Here is a 13,613-nt window from a genome sequence, read left to right as displayed (position 1 = left end):
CAGCCGGCGGCCAGCGTCCGTTCTGACCTATGAGAAACGGGTCTTTATGAGCGTATCAGGGGATTTCACACTCAGATGGTCGAATGCACGCGGCGACCTGCCACGACGACCTGTGCCGGAGATGGTTGTCTGGAGGAGGGCCTATTCGAGACAGACGGTGGTGTAATGCACATTTCCTAGTGCCGCCTTTCTTGCTGAGGGGTGCCTATCGAAACCCTGGCAGTAGGCCTGGACTCCACGTCTCGAAGCGCAGTTCTCGGGAAACGCCGGTTTCGAGATGGTCAGGAAGGTGTTTCGAAAGCGGTTATATGTGCGGTACATCTAAGGCTGTGACTAAAGATCTAAACCAAGCTACCAGGCTCGCTCCAAGGGGAGATTGATAGACACGTCAGGCCGGTTTCGGGATGGATTGCCCCATTACCGTATAGGCTCTACTCCTCGAGGCCCAGGGCTTTTATCGATCCTCTGCCCAATGCAGCCATTATTAGCGTTGTCCTTGTATGGTCCGGCTGACATTATCAGACAAAGAAGACGCTTTTGTGTCTCGTGAATTATGTTTCATTAAGCACCTGGAACTTCGAGCTCCAACAAGGGATATTTCCCACCGAATCATAGGCTATCAAGCGCGCTAGCGCTTCGCACGGTCTCCCAGTACTTGCTTTGGTGCTGCAGCATGCGCCTTGTCCGCAACCTACCATGGTAATCCACGCAAGCGGCGGTAAAGATGAACTCCGCATGTTTATTTTCGTAATCACCACGCCTCAGGAAAAGGTCATCTCTTCACCCTGTAACCCATACCGCAAACAGAAAAAGAGCACATGGTTGCTGGAGGGAGGGCCAGAGATTTTAGCACTTGCAATACAAGCTGATGGCCTTGTGGATTCCCCATCAATTACCGAAGGTGCTTGAATTCCACGACTTATGACCTGGCGGCTGGATATTGTCCTGGCATCACCGGCAGAGCAACGGACTGTTCAGGATCAAGTCAAGTTCACCCATAGCTCAATGCTTGGGTTTTCGCACTGTCACAAACAGACTCATATGCGCAGTCATGCGAGCCAGGAGCAGGACAGACTCCTAGCGTAGCTGGCTGGATTTGTGAGTTGCTGTCGGAAAGTTGAAGTGCAACGCAAAGGCGGCGCTGTTCAAAGCATCGATCGCTCGCGCAAAATCTTTTCCGATACTATGGACTCCGTGGATGTGGTCCGTATTGGTCGCTCTCTGAGAATGCACCTGCACAGACTTCAGGTACGCTGGCAAGACTCAACAGGTAGAGTTCCATGTCCTAAATTTTGACGCGCCATGCGAAACTCTTCGCGGGGAGATGCGGACGTACTTATGGGACAGTGTCACAGGGATCACCGATGCCTTCTCCCTGGCGTCCTGTGCCGACAATGACCTAGCTCAGGCAGCAAGCCCACACCTGCAAGTACCCTCCGTGGCTGGTTGAGTATATGGGGCTCTTGCAATCGATCTTCCCTCGCCACCATGGCTCGTCCTGACTCTAACTAGGTATCATCGTAACAAGACCCTCGTCGTTTCTTACGTAGAGTCTTTAAACATCAATGACAGTGCACATCATGGCATATTCTATGAGTAATCGAGTATTCCCGCCCATCCGGAATTCCACTCCTATTGCCTATTCAACTCGGGGCCCTGGGATCCAGCTTTGACTACCGCGTGCCTTGCGTATACAGTACTCCACTGTCGCACACCTATTCACCTAGAGCATAGTGGTCAACTGTGTCCAGTCTGTACGCAGGTGGCCTGATGTATGAACCTTAATCCTGCGGCAGTGGCGGGCGATCCCGTCCCGTTCCTTATCTTATCTTCAAAGTATGTTGTCCTTGGCGGTGCTTGGCGCGGTCGGACAATTCCCGGAGGGTTACAGCCAAGTCAGTCGCGAAACGGCAGCAGTCGAGTATGTCTTGGGATAATCTAATATCCTAATTGCGGATTGCTGGCATAGTGCGTGGGACGATACTTGCATACCAGTTGTATTGCCGTTGGAGGTAACATTGCGAACTTGCTGTTCAGCCAGGGGAATCGATGCATAAAATATATATTATGGTTGCGACTTTGTGTGAATTAATTTCCGACTGTATTCTAATTCATACCTACAGTCTACTAGAGCTACATCAAGCAACATCGTACTCGGGAATGAAGACAAGGATATTATTTTGCGATTTTTTAGATCTGCTTCCGCTAGCTCCTCAAGGTATCCTGCCACCCCCTATGATACTTTCGAAAAGAACCAAGCACATCCTACAACTCGCTCTTCTTCCAGCTCGTCGGGAAAGTCGGGTAAGCCCAGCTCTTCCCTCCCTCAATAAGCTTCTTATCAGCACCCTGCTCCCCAGATGAAACATAAAGCACCTTGGCATAGTTCCGCTCAGACCAGTACTGGTAGGCCGTATTCTTTGGCACAAACGCCACATCCCCACTCTCCAGTCGTGCCGCAGGATAAGCCCCAATCTTAATCATGACCGAGCCCTCGAGGACCTCAAACGCACAGGCGCCGTCGCCCTTCCAGGTATCCGCGACCGCAGAGTGCAGCTTGCTCATGATGATTGTGGACAAAGTGTAGTTTGTATCCTGGGATTGCGTGTTTGTAACGAGCGGCTGAACGATCTGGTACGCTCCGTGTCGGGAGTTGAGGTACTTGGGCCCGTAGTTGTTGGCGATGAAGTACGGCTGCGCGGGTTCGCCGAGGGGTGTGACGGTGTTGTCGATAGCGTGCCATGACGATTCGGTCGAGGAGGAGCCGTTGACGAGATCACGGGTTGGCTCAAAGTCCAGCTGTGCGTAGACGTCGAATTTCTGGAGCGACGCGATGACTTCGGCGGGCGGGGAGGAGGACCCGTTGCTCGCGGCAGGCACGTACGGCGTGTTCGTGGCGGAAGAGAAGTTCGTGCCCAGGGTATAAAACAGATCCTCAAAACCGCCGGGGCTGATCACGCCGATCATCTCGGTGTCCGGGTCCAGGATCTGGAATGTATGCGTGGTATTCCGCGGGACGGAGCCGTAGTCGCCTTGCGTGAGGAGGCGGGCTTCTTGCTCGCCGTCGCCCTTCTGCGCCCAGAGCTGGAAGCGCCCCTTGTAGGCGAAGAAGTTCTCGTAGTGCTTTTGGTGGATGTGTGGGAGGACGCCGAGGTCGCCGCTGGCCGGGGCGTTGGTGCTCATCAGCGTGAAGGCATTGTCGGAGGAGGGGCCGGTGACGGGGAAGCGGTAGAGTTGCTGGCCGATTGTGACGGCGTGGGCGTTGGCGTAGTGCGGGATGATGTAGGGGCGTGGAGAGGAAGGCGCGGTGTCGAGGATGAGGTCTGACAGCTGCTGGGCTGCTGCTAGGGGGAGGGCGGCGAGGAGGAGGTTAAGAGGGAGCATGGTGGCGGTGGTTCCAGGATGATTCGTGGGATCTGAGATCTCACGTCTAATTTTTGGGGGTGACGTGTCTAATATATGAAGAGCAATATAGCTATCCCTGGCAGATATTTCATCGACTTGTGCTTGTATCCACAGCAGTTCCAAGTGTCGTCACAGGCGTGTGTCAAGTCCCTGCAGTGTTTCGGCTCGGAACTCATTCGGCACCCGGGATTTCCGAATCGCCAGTAGGAACCTTGGTATGCAAACCCTAACTCGCCGGAGCAATGCCTGGGATTGTCACTGATCGTCGTCTGCAACCGTTTGACGGACGTTAATCCCGCATAGAGTAACTGCTGCAGTCTGCTATTGGCCGATTTGAATTGGTAGTCGGAAATACTCCGGCTAGATAAGATGGTGCCTGAAACTAATTGCATCATCTTCAGGCTTCTAGAAAGAATGTAAGTGCAGCCCCGCTTATTGCCACGCGTCGACGGTCGCATCCGTGCCCTTCCGGGATTTCCAGCTCTGCAGCTGCAGTGTTCTTGAAAGGTGTCCAGTATCCCCGCCAAAGGTTCTTCGATAGTTCATTGCCCTGGCTGAACCTGAGTCTGTAATGCAGAGTCCTCTCTTCCAACTACCCAGATTCAGGGGTTACAGTCGATAGATTAACGTAGCATGCAGGTACCGTCCTCTAACCGATCCCCACCATAACAGAAGCCAAGCCGCTCCACTCTTATAGTAGCAGTGATAGCACTCGGAAAACCCGAGTTACTCGTACCCAAGGTCCCTTCATAGCGTGCCCTAACTTCGACCGTTCTCGGAATCCGCGGCAATTCCTGAGTACGGGGTAACTGACAGCCACGTGCTTCTATTTGCCGGGTATACGTAGACCGCGGGGTACATCTTCACGCTATCCTCAGTAAGCTAGCTTGCTCGGAGTAACCGTGGACGTATGTGCCGTGGGCAGCGTACTCCAACTCTAGTGGGAGATACATAACCCCCTGTCCGTTTCCCCAGACGTCAAAATGAGGGGAAAGCGACCGCCGTTCTTATTATTTGAATCGCAACACCTTGTTGCTGTACCTCGGAGCTTGATTACCGTTGAGTTATAGCTCAGCTTGGCAAGATGGCACAAGCATTATTGCTCCTGAGCCTTGCTGCATCTTCGTTAGCAACATTTGCCCCTTATTACGCGAACCTCACCTTCCAGCCTCCCCGGACATTGTCAAACTGGTCGAATCTTACAGTCGAAACGCAGACGGGGACATTCATCGGCGCGCTGAATGATACCTACCCTGATGTTCGGCAGTTCCTCCGCGTGCCGTATGCTCAGGTGAGTCTACTCCGGAGGATCCGTCCTCTACCACGTCAATCAAAGGATTAGCCGTCTAACCCTGGGTCCAATGCGTTCAGGCCCCCGTCGGCGACCTCCGCTGGCTCCCACCACAGCAACTAGAGAACTCCTCGCGCCGATACGACTCGACGAGATACGGTCCTGGTTCGTCTGGCCCTCCGTTCCTTTCAGCCGACGCTTCATATCCTCTTCATTAGCTAACTCAAGTTATTCTTGTATTAGCATGCCCCCAATACGTCTCCTCAGCCTCAAACAACTACAACCTCTACGCGCCCCCAAACCTCCTACTTAACCTCGGCGAAACGCTGAACGAAGGCTCCGTCGCATGGTCCACATCCGAAGACTGCCTCTCCCTCGCCGTCTGGACACCAGCATACGCGGACCAAGACTCGAAACTACCCGTTGCGCTCTTCGTGACAGGCGGCCATGGAACCATGGGCGGCATTGATATCCCCTCCCAGGTGCCGGAGCAGTGGGTTAGTCGCAGCCAGGAGCATGTGGTTGTGACGATTAATTATCGTGTTAATATTTTTGGGAGTGAGACACCCTATCGCCCTGTCGGAAAAGCCAGTCTGGCTAAAAATGCTGACAATGTCCTCTAGATCCGAAGTCCCGAGCGTTGAATGAGACGTCCCTTTCTCTACTCGATGTCCGCGCAGCCGTGGAATGGGTATCCCAGAATATTGTGGCCTTCGGTGGTGATTCCGAGAATATCATGGTACGTCGCCCCCATCTCCTGACATCGACCATGCTAACAATCAAAATAGCTCTGGGGCCAATCACAAGGTTCAGCCTTAACACACCTTTACACCCTCGCATTCCCCTCCGATCCACTAGTATCAAAGTTCGGCGTGCTCTCACAACCCCCCTCCGTCAAGGTCGACCTATCCACAACGTCCGACCCCTACATCGGCTTCGACATTGTCGCCAAAGCGCTCGGCTGCAACTACGGCAACGACTACGACGCTGAGCTCGAGTGTATGCGGCAGGTATCCTGGGTGCAGATCGAGGAGTTTATCAACCGGTATGCTGGGGAGACGGAGTTGGATTTCTCAAACTATATACGTAAGTACACCTATCACTTTCCCTCACTACCAACTTTGGAGAGTGAGACTGATATGACGGGACAGCCGACGAGCGTTACATCTTCACCAACGAAACAACGCGCTACTCACTCGGTCAGTTCGCGCCAGGCCCGCAAATCCGCTCCAACACCGCGAGCGAAATGCCAACTTCAAACCGCACCTCCACCGCCGAAACCCAGAAACAGTGGCTTTGCAAAGGCGTGCAGGAAGCAAATCTCCGCTACCAGTACGGGCTGGATACATACCGGTACCTGTGGGCCGGGAACTTCAGCAACATCAGCCCGGAGCCGTGGCTGGGTGCATTCCACTGGTCGGATCTGCTGATGGTTTTTGGGACGTATGGGAAGGATGTTGGGAAGTCACCGGTGCCGGAGTTGGAGGTTGAGACGTCGGCTGCGATGCAGGATCTTTTTCTGGCGTTTCTTAAGGATCCGGAGACTCTCAAGGAGAAGGGGTGGGTGGCGTATGACCCGGATGCGGAGGATGGAGGGGTGGTGTTGGAGTTTGGCAAGGGGGTTGCGGTCAGGAATGTTTCGGCTGATTGGCTGGATGGGGGGTTTTATAATGCCAGTGTGCCGATGAGGCTGTCCGGATGAGCACGGCAGTGATCATATGCCTGACGCCTAGAAATGGCTGCCATGCAGATAGAAGATAGCTTTTTATCTGGAGGAATACGAACTCACGGTAGCGTCAAAGCACTGTAGAAAGAATGGGCCTCTTGACCAAAACCTTTCCACGCTTCTATCTTAAGTCGAGTCTCCTGTCTCTCGTGACAAAGCTTAGATCAAATTGGGGCGCGTTATTCGACTTGGCATATTGGATACTTTGTTGCTGCCCCGAATGACTCGGCATAACTCCGGTCAAGCCCAAACGCAAGGCCAAGTCCAGAAAAAAGAGGCTTCTCCAACGCAGATCGCGGTGCCTGACGAGTCCTGTGGATTCTGGAAAAACGGTTTACTGGGGAATCCCGAAACGCCAAGCTCAAGATTTGAAGAATGCGCCAATCCCTTCCAATTTTCCACTGTCTATCGTACTCCACGTGACGGCATATGCCCTATCTCCACATGGATGGACGCCGGATTGGAGCATAGAGCGTATGACCTCATTGATCGTCGCTGACACGGACTCACAGAGTCAGAGGACAACGGGACTTGAAAATGGGACTCTTCTGCTCGGGTATTCCGCTTCACCAGTCAGATATGCAACACACGGGACGCGAACAGTTACAGATCAAGGAACCTTCGATGGAGTAAATTACAGCTCTGCTTGAGAGTGATAAATAAGCGCACTCCATCGTCTGTTCATACCAAGCTAGAGCAAAAGCGTATACAACAGAGATGCACATATATACGCCCTGGCTGTCCCTCCAGGCGCTCGCTTTTGCGACCATAGTCTTGGGCCTGGCCACCACCACCACCGGCAATGCAACACTCAACAACAAAGACCTGGGCACATTTAGCTCCCCCTCCTCCAACTCCCGCCTCAAATTCCGCTACTGGCTTCCCGACGCCTCCGTAAACGCCTCAACCGTCGCTGCGGACATAAAATCCGCGTCCTCAATCGGCGCCGGCGGAATCGAGTTCGTGCCGCTATACAACTACGGCGCGAGTCTTGCGCCCCCGCCCGATGGGGCAGACTGGGCAACATATGGATTTGGAACACAGGCGTACAATGAGATCTTCAAGGAGGCGATGAGGGCTGCGAGGGATGCGGACATGGTGTTTGATTTCGCGCTTGGTCCGAATCAGGGACAGGGTGTTCCTGCGCATGTTGGGAATAAGGGGTTGCAGTGGGATTTGGTATGTTTTTCCAAGGATCAATAGAGTACTTGTTAGCTAACGAGTTAAGGCGCCGTTTAATGTTTCCGTACCTGCGAATGGGACATATAATGGGACGATACCCGGCTGGGGAACGGGTGAGCTTGTGGCCCTGGTCTCAGCAGAGGTTCTCTCCTCGAGTATCGTGCATAACCCTGCGAGCGAGACGTTCGGGACACCCAGCACAACATCGAAGCATCTCGTGCTCAAGTCTGCCTCCTTGACAGATCATACATCCCAAGTCCAAGAGTACGGGACAGTATCTCTAAACTTCAACACCACCAGCACAAGGAACAATAGCTATCATCTCTTCGCGTATTACCAATATCAAACCCGCGCCAAGAACCTGGACATCGAAACGAACACGACCGGAACTATCTTCGACAACGGCAGCTACACCGTCGACCACTTCAGTGCCCGGGGTGCGGAAACAACGATCGATTTCTGGGAAAAGCACATCCTAAACGATACCGAAACCCGTCAACTACTATCCCAAGTCGGCAACTACGCATGGGAAGATAGTCTCGAAATCAAGTCAAACATCTCCTGGAACCCCTCTCTTCCATCTCTCTTCAGGAATATCACTGGGTACGATATCCACAAATATCTACCCCTACTGCAGTACGGGAACAACAACCCCGGAGTCCAGCCCTCGTACCCCGGTGATCTCCTTTGCGTCCTGGATGCCGAAGATACTGGACGCGGAATACTTAACGACTTCCGCCGCGTTTTGGGGGAGGGCTACATGTCGTACCTCTCAGCACTCAACACCTGGGCTCAATCCTTGGGCCTCGAATACAGCGCGCAACCATCTTACAACCTTCCGCTAGACATGGAATCCAGCATCCCGAGCGTATCCGTGCCCGAATGCGAGAGTCTCGCGTTCAACGACAACATCGACGGATACCGGCAATTCAGCGGGCCCGCGCATCTCGCAGGCCAGAATGTGATAAGCAACGAAATGGGCGGCGACCTGCGCAAGTCCTTCAGATTAACCCTCTCAAAGCTCATTTGGCAAATCAACTCGGCCTTCGCCGGTGGCGTGAACCAGATCGTGCTCCATGGGCAGACATATACGGGGAACTACTACGACACGACTTGGCCCGGGTATACGGCGTTCTTCATGCTCTTCTCAGACAGCTATAACAATAAGCAGCCCGCTTGGGATGTGAGTTATAAAGGGATGATTGAGTACGTGAGTCGAGTGCAATGGGTATTGCGACAGGGGAAGCCGAGGGTTGACGTGGCGTTCTTGAATAAGGCATCTGTAACCGATCCACAATTCGCGACTATCTATAACGGTACGGATCTGGTGGAGAGGGGGTATACCTATGGGTATATCTCGCCGGGTAATTTGGAGTTGGACGGTGCGAGGATGGAAGACGACGTCCTCGGGTCAGATGGCCCCGGATATAGGGCCATGGTCGTCCTGAAGAGCCAGAACGTCACACGCAATGCCGTCAGGCAGCTACAGAGTTATGCAGAGAACGGACTCCCCGTCATCCTCGCCGGTGGCCTGCCTGAGTATTATCCCTCTGGGAACCCCAGCGCGGACAGTGAGAACGAAGCGGCTATCAACGAAGCCTTAGCAGCCCTCCAGAACACGACAAATGTCCATACCACAGCGTCTGAGAGCGACGACCTTGCTGAGATGCTAGATTCGCTAGCTCTCTCCCCCCTTGTCAGCATCCAGACAAACGGCACATGGCATCCCATCTACCGCACCGGCGATTCCACTGAGACAGATTATGCCTTCCTCTTCTCCGATGCGTCCTCTTCACCCAGTGACCCTACAACAGGCAATATAACGGTTCAAACTACAAAGACACCATATATCTTCAATGCCTGGACTGGAACCCGCTCACCACTTCTTCATTACACCATCGACCACGACAAAGGGACGCTGACAATCCCAGTTAGACTCGCCGCCAACCAAACAGCCATCTTCGCCTTCAGCGATAATCTAGCCGAGGATATCGATACCCCCTCTACACATGCCACATTCATCCCAAAGAGCGTCATTCAATATACATACACCAAGGAAAACGGTTTGGCGCTGCATATCTCAACGTCTTCGCCATCCTCCAAGACCACGAATAGGTCAGTCCACTTCGCCAACGGCAAAACGCATGCGCTCCCCTCATCGGCGGATAATACCACTTCCCATGGTGTGGATGGCACTGGAGGGGGCCCATTCGCCCTGACAAACTGGACCCTCACAGCAGAACACTGGACAGCGCCAACCAACTTTTCCGCAGCGTCCATTACGGCAAAGAAGTACAACACGACGCATCATATCGACGGTCCCTCTATCCCGTCTTGGCTGGAAATCACCAGGCTCAAGAACGTGTCGGGGATTGGGTATTACTCGACGACGTTTTCTTGGCCACCATTTCAGCTACCCTCTATGCAGATGAATAATCCAAGTAGTTTGGGGGCCTACCTGTCCATACCACCCGTCACACACGGATTACAAGTCGCCATCAACGGCTACTGGATTTCAGGGATTGATTTCAGCAACCCCTTCGTCGATATCGGCCCATACCTTATTTCCGGGCCGAATAGGGTCGACATTATCGTGCCGACGGTCATGTGGAACTATATCCAAAGTATCTACGGGGATATTCAGATTTCAGGCTCGGATCCCTTGCTGACAACTACGGGGGGGTTACCAGGTAATATGGAGACTGGGTTAGTTGGGGAGGTGGAAGTGGTGCCGTATCTTGTGAGCTGGGTTGATATATAAAAATAGTTTCTTGTAGTATAGACTTAGAAGACATTTGGATATTTCATAGACGATAGAATAGACGTTTAGACTCGGTTTTATGTGTGTCTCGTGCACCGCGATCTTCCCCGCCTTCTGATATCGGGGTACCAATCTAACAAGTCCAGGAATGTCGTTGAAGTGTTTAATTCTGATGAACATAACAAAAACGACTGTGGAGTATGACCGACACGTTATGAAACCGTCACAAGTCATTCTAACTTGTCCAAGACCAGGCTTCAAATGCTACACTGGGCCGCAATGTAAGCGTCGAGTTTGAGGAAAGGCCTATTCGGTGGCTCTTGTGGATGCAAATGAATTCTTACGGTATATTTAATTTAAACGCTTGGTAAAAGGGTTGAACGGAGCGAATACATAATCATTCGTCCATGGATAGTACATCTAGACATACAAGTCGTCGAGGCCTACATAAACCCCCACAAATTCCCCCAGCCCTTCTCCTGGACCTCCGAGTCCCTCGCGGTAGCAAGATCATGAATCTCATCCAGCTCTTCCAGCTTCCTGCTCACCAGCGCAAAGTTGGAAAGATCCTCTAATTTCCACTGGACATTCCCCCAGTTATTGTAGTATTTGATCCCAAGCCAGAGCGGAATGAAGCAGACAATCTAGGAGAGCATTAGTTCCAGATGGCTAGGGATAGACCAAGGTCAAATGCGTACTGAGAGGTAAGCGGATAGAAAACGCGGCGTCGCCCAGTTGTGCCATAATGCTGCACCATCTGCGACCGCCAACACGAATATACACCCAAACAGTGCAAGGTACATGGTCACGGGTTGACCATGGGACCGCCAAGGATACCGATCTTCCGCACCTTGATTCGGAAATCGGCGGAGGTGGGCGAACTGTGGAGAGGCGTTGAGCTCATCTCGATGGCGGTACATGCTGCCAAAATTAGCGATGCCTGGATAACTCCTTGGGACAGAGGCATACCAGTTGTAGAACCGGATGAATGCCCAGCATTCGCATGTCCAGACTATGATGCAGCAGACGGAGCCCATCTGCGACAAGACCTCGAGTAACTGTGCACGGTCAGCAAACGAGCTTTGATGAGGGGCATCTAACATACACTGGAGATAGTGGTATCCGAAGAATTATGCGGCGAGAGGTACAAGAATGGCACCCACATAAAAACCAGCGACAGCAGCATCGCGCGAACTGGGACCTGATAGTTGTTCGTCTTGCCGAAGAACGCGAAGAAACGCCAACCATCCCCTTGGATTCTTCGCGTCAGGCCGAATAATGTGCGAGAGGCGACGTAGAGGTTGGTGTTTGCCGAGAAAACCGCAGTGATGAAAATGACGGCCGTAAACATGTCTGCCAATCCATGAATCCCCGACATCGCGGCGCTAATGACGAACCCGGAGTCGGTCTTGAACTTTTCATCCTTCTCCGTCGGGGACCCAAGCCATGATAAACGCGGGAGATTGTTGTTATCCCACTCGACGTTGAGGCTCATGAGGAAGCCGGCGATGAAGTAGATGATCCACACCAAGAAGCTAGTCCAGGTCGCGACGAAGCGAACCGAGATATATGGCCAAGGGCCTTTGAGCGAATCGGTTTCGGTGCCTCGCGAGGATTTCCGTCTATCCGGACGTGCCTCAAGCGCAGTGGCAGCGGTAATGTCGACGCCAACATAGGCAAAGGCAGCGATCGAAAACGCGTAGCTACTTCAGTCAGGCGGGTCAAAAGACAGGATATGGCGCTCTTACAATAAAGCCGAGGCCCAATTATCAACGGCTTCGGGGTCAATAGGAAACATGCGACCGTGCTTGTAGTCTATCCTTATTAGCCAAAGTATTGCAAGAGCAAGCGAGCTTACTTGCTGTCCCAATGTGCTCTCCCTGGCCAGCTATCTCAAGTTAGATAAATAAGAGTGGAGGGAGAACCAACGCACCACCGAGATTGATCGCGATCATGCACGCAATTACAATCAAGACGCCCAAAATCTTAATCGAGCCGCCGATAACCTCCGTCAATCCATAGATCTGCCTCATTAGCATGGCAATGGCAGCCGTTAGATCATCGCATACCTGAACACCGAAGCTATTCAGCAAAACGAGGAACAACGGCACCACAAAAAACATGATGGTCCCTTGGATGGCCTTCCCTGGGTCCCAGTAGTCGAGCACTCCGGCCGCCGCGACAATCAGAGCCGCGAAGTTGATCGAATAGGTGAACCTATCCCAAATCAGATCAAATCAACCAGGAACCACGAGACCAACCAGTATGCGATTCCGACCGCAGTGCCCAAATCCTCATCGACAAACTTGGCGACAAACTCCACGAGCGCACCCGAGATCGGCCACAGCGCCAGCAACTCGCCGATGCACTGCATCACAGTCCAAGCCAGCAGTCCCATAACCGTGAAGGCTATGAGCACAGCCCCGGGCCCTCCGATGCGCAAAATCGTTCCGCTCCGTATGTATAAGCCGGCGCCGAGGACTCCGCTCAAGGTAATCATCTGTTCGGAAGTTAGGCGATCGCAGGAAGGCTGATTTTGGCGATCTTACGAAGACGTGGATTCCGCGAAGGCGACGACTACATAAACACCAATAGTTAGCCAATGTCGTCGCGCATCGTGGAAACAAATTACCAAGCTCCTTACTTCACGCGATCCTTCTCATGATTCGGAATAACAATATCCATGTCCTGCTCCTCTTGGGGTCTATGGGCGCCGTCCGAGAACCCGGGCGAGCTGGATCGCATCGACACCGGCTGCGGGCTGGCAGTTGTTGGCACGCGCAGAGTATCGCCCCAGCCTGCAGAGGGCTGCCGATCGCGCTGGAGCCAATCGAGGTCATCGAGGTTAATCGCATAGTCGTCTTTGCTGTTCCGTGAGGCCATATCGGTCGATATGGGGCATCGCAGCTGGAATACGAGAAGAACATCGACAGTTCATAATGCGGAGCGGCGCCAATTATGCCTCGGGCGCGCTGCGACTCACCTCTTGCTCGAAAAATAAAACATGCAAGGCTAACCCTACCAGGCTAAGCGATGCCCCTCGCCGATGCGAGCTGGGTGTCTTGGCTGTGCGCGTGATAGGAGGAAGATGTGGCTGGTACGAGCAGCGTGCAGCGAGGAGTGTTCAAGCGGCCCAATCATGGTGTTCTGGCATATCTCACTCCCCCCTCATTTCCAGCGCGAACAGCGCACCTGATGGGCCAGTGTCGCAGAGCCTCCTGCTCTTGTTGCCTTCGGAGACCCCAGGT

At 53.1% G+C, this 13,613-nt stretch overlaps 4 protein-coding genes across 4 annotated transcripts; 2 read left to right on the top strand and 2 right to left on the bottom strand.

Moving 5' to 3' along the window:
• Window positions 1-2,265: 2,265 nt before the first annotated feature.
• On the bottom strand, window positions 2,266-3,384 carry BDW74DRAFT_185213 (cupin domain-containing protein; the record flags this gene model as incomplete). The annotated part of the gene is made up of 1 exon (XM_073730998.1): window positions 2,266-3,384. The coding sequence occupies one exon, from the start codon at window positions 3,382-3,384 to the stop codon at window positions 2,266-2,268; it is 1,119 nt and encodes a 372-aa protein (XP_073583819.1).
• Window positions 3,385-4,489: 1,105 nt separating this feature from the next.
• Window positions 4,490-6,398, top strand: BDW74DRAFT_185212 (uncharacterized protein; the record flags this gene model as incomplete). The annotated part of the gene is made up of 6 exons (XM_073730997.1): window positions 4,490-4,696; window positions 4,777-4,861; window positions 4,940-5,254; window positions 5,320-5,435; window positions 5,485-5,782; window positions 5,848-6,398. The coding sequence occupies 6 exons, from the start codon at window positions 4,490-4,492 to the stop codon at window positions 6,396-6,398; spliced, it is 1,572 nt and encodes a 523-aa protein (XP_073583818.1).
• A 561-nt stretch (window positions 6,399-6,959) lies between these two features.
• Window positions 6,960-10,365, top strand: BDW74DRAFT_185211 (uncharacterized protein; the record flags this gene model as incomplete). The annotated part of the gene is made up of 3 exons (XM_073730996.1): window positions 6,960-7,051; window positions 7,262-7,601; window positions 7,651-10,365. 3 exons carry the CDS (start codon window positions 6,960-6,962, stop codon window positions 10,363-10,365), a joined length of 3,147 nt encoding a protein of 1,048 aa, XP_073583817.1.
• Window positions 10,366-10,679: 314 nt separating this feature from the next.
• Window positions 10,680-13,598, bottom strand: BDW74DRAFT_18766 (uncharacterized protein). The gene is made up of 11 exons (XM_073731537.1): window positions 13,010-13,598; window positions 12,915-12,942; window positions 12,627-12,865; window positions 12,435-12,582; window positions 12,299-12,389; window positions 12,224-12,253; window positions 12,114-12,180; window positions 11,471-12,068; window positions 11,335-11,423; window positions 11,064-11,286; window positions 10,680-11,009 (listed from the first exon to the last, which is right to left on the bottom strand). Exons 1-11 carry the CDS (start codon window positions 13,246-13,248, stop codon window positions 10,809-10,811), a joined length of 1,953 nt encoding a protein of 650 aa, XP_073583816.1. The 5' UTR covers window positions 13,249-13,598; the 3' UTR covers window positions 10,680-10,808.
• Window positions 13,599-13,613: the final 15 nt, after the last annotated feature.

Source organism: Aspergillus multicolor (genome assembly GCF_047715735.1).
Source record: "Aspergillus multicolor strain CBS 133.54 unplaced genomic scaffold BDW74scaffold_12, whole genome shotgun sequence".
Classification (NCBI taxonomy): Eukaryota; Fungi; Ascomycota; class Eurotiomycetes; order Eurotiales; family Aspergillaceae; genus Aspergillus; species Aspergillus multicolor.
This window is presented reverse-complemented; position numbering and strand designations above follow the sequence as displayed.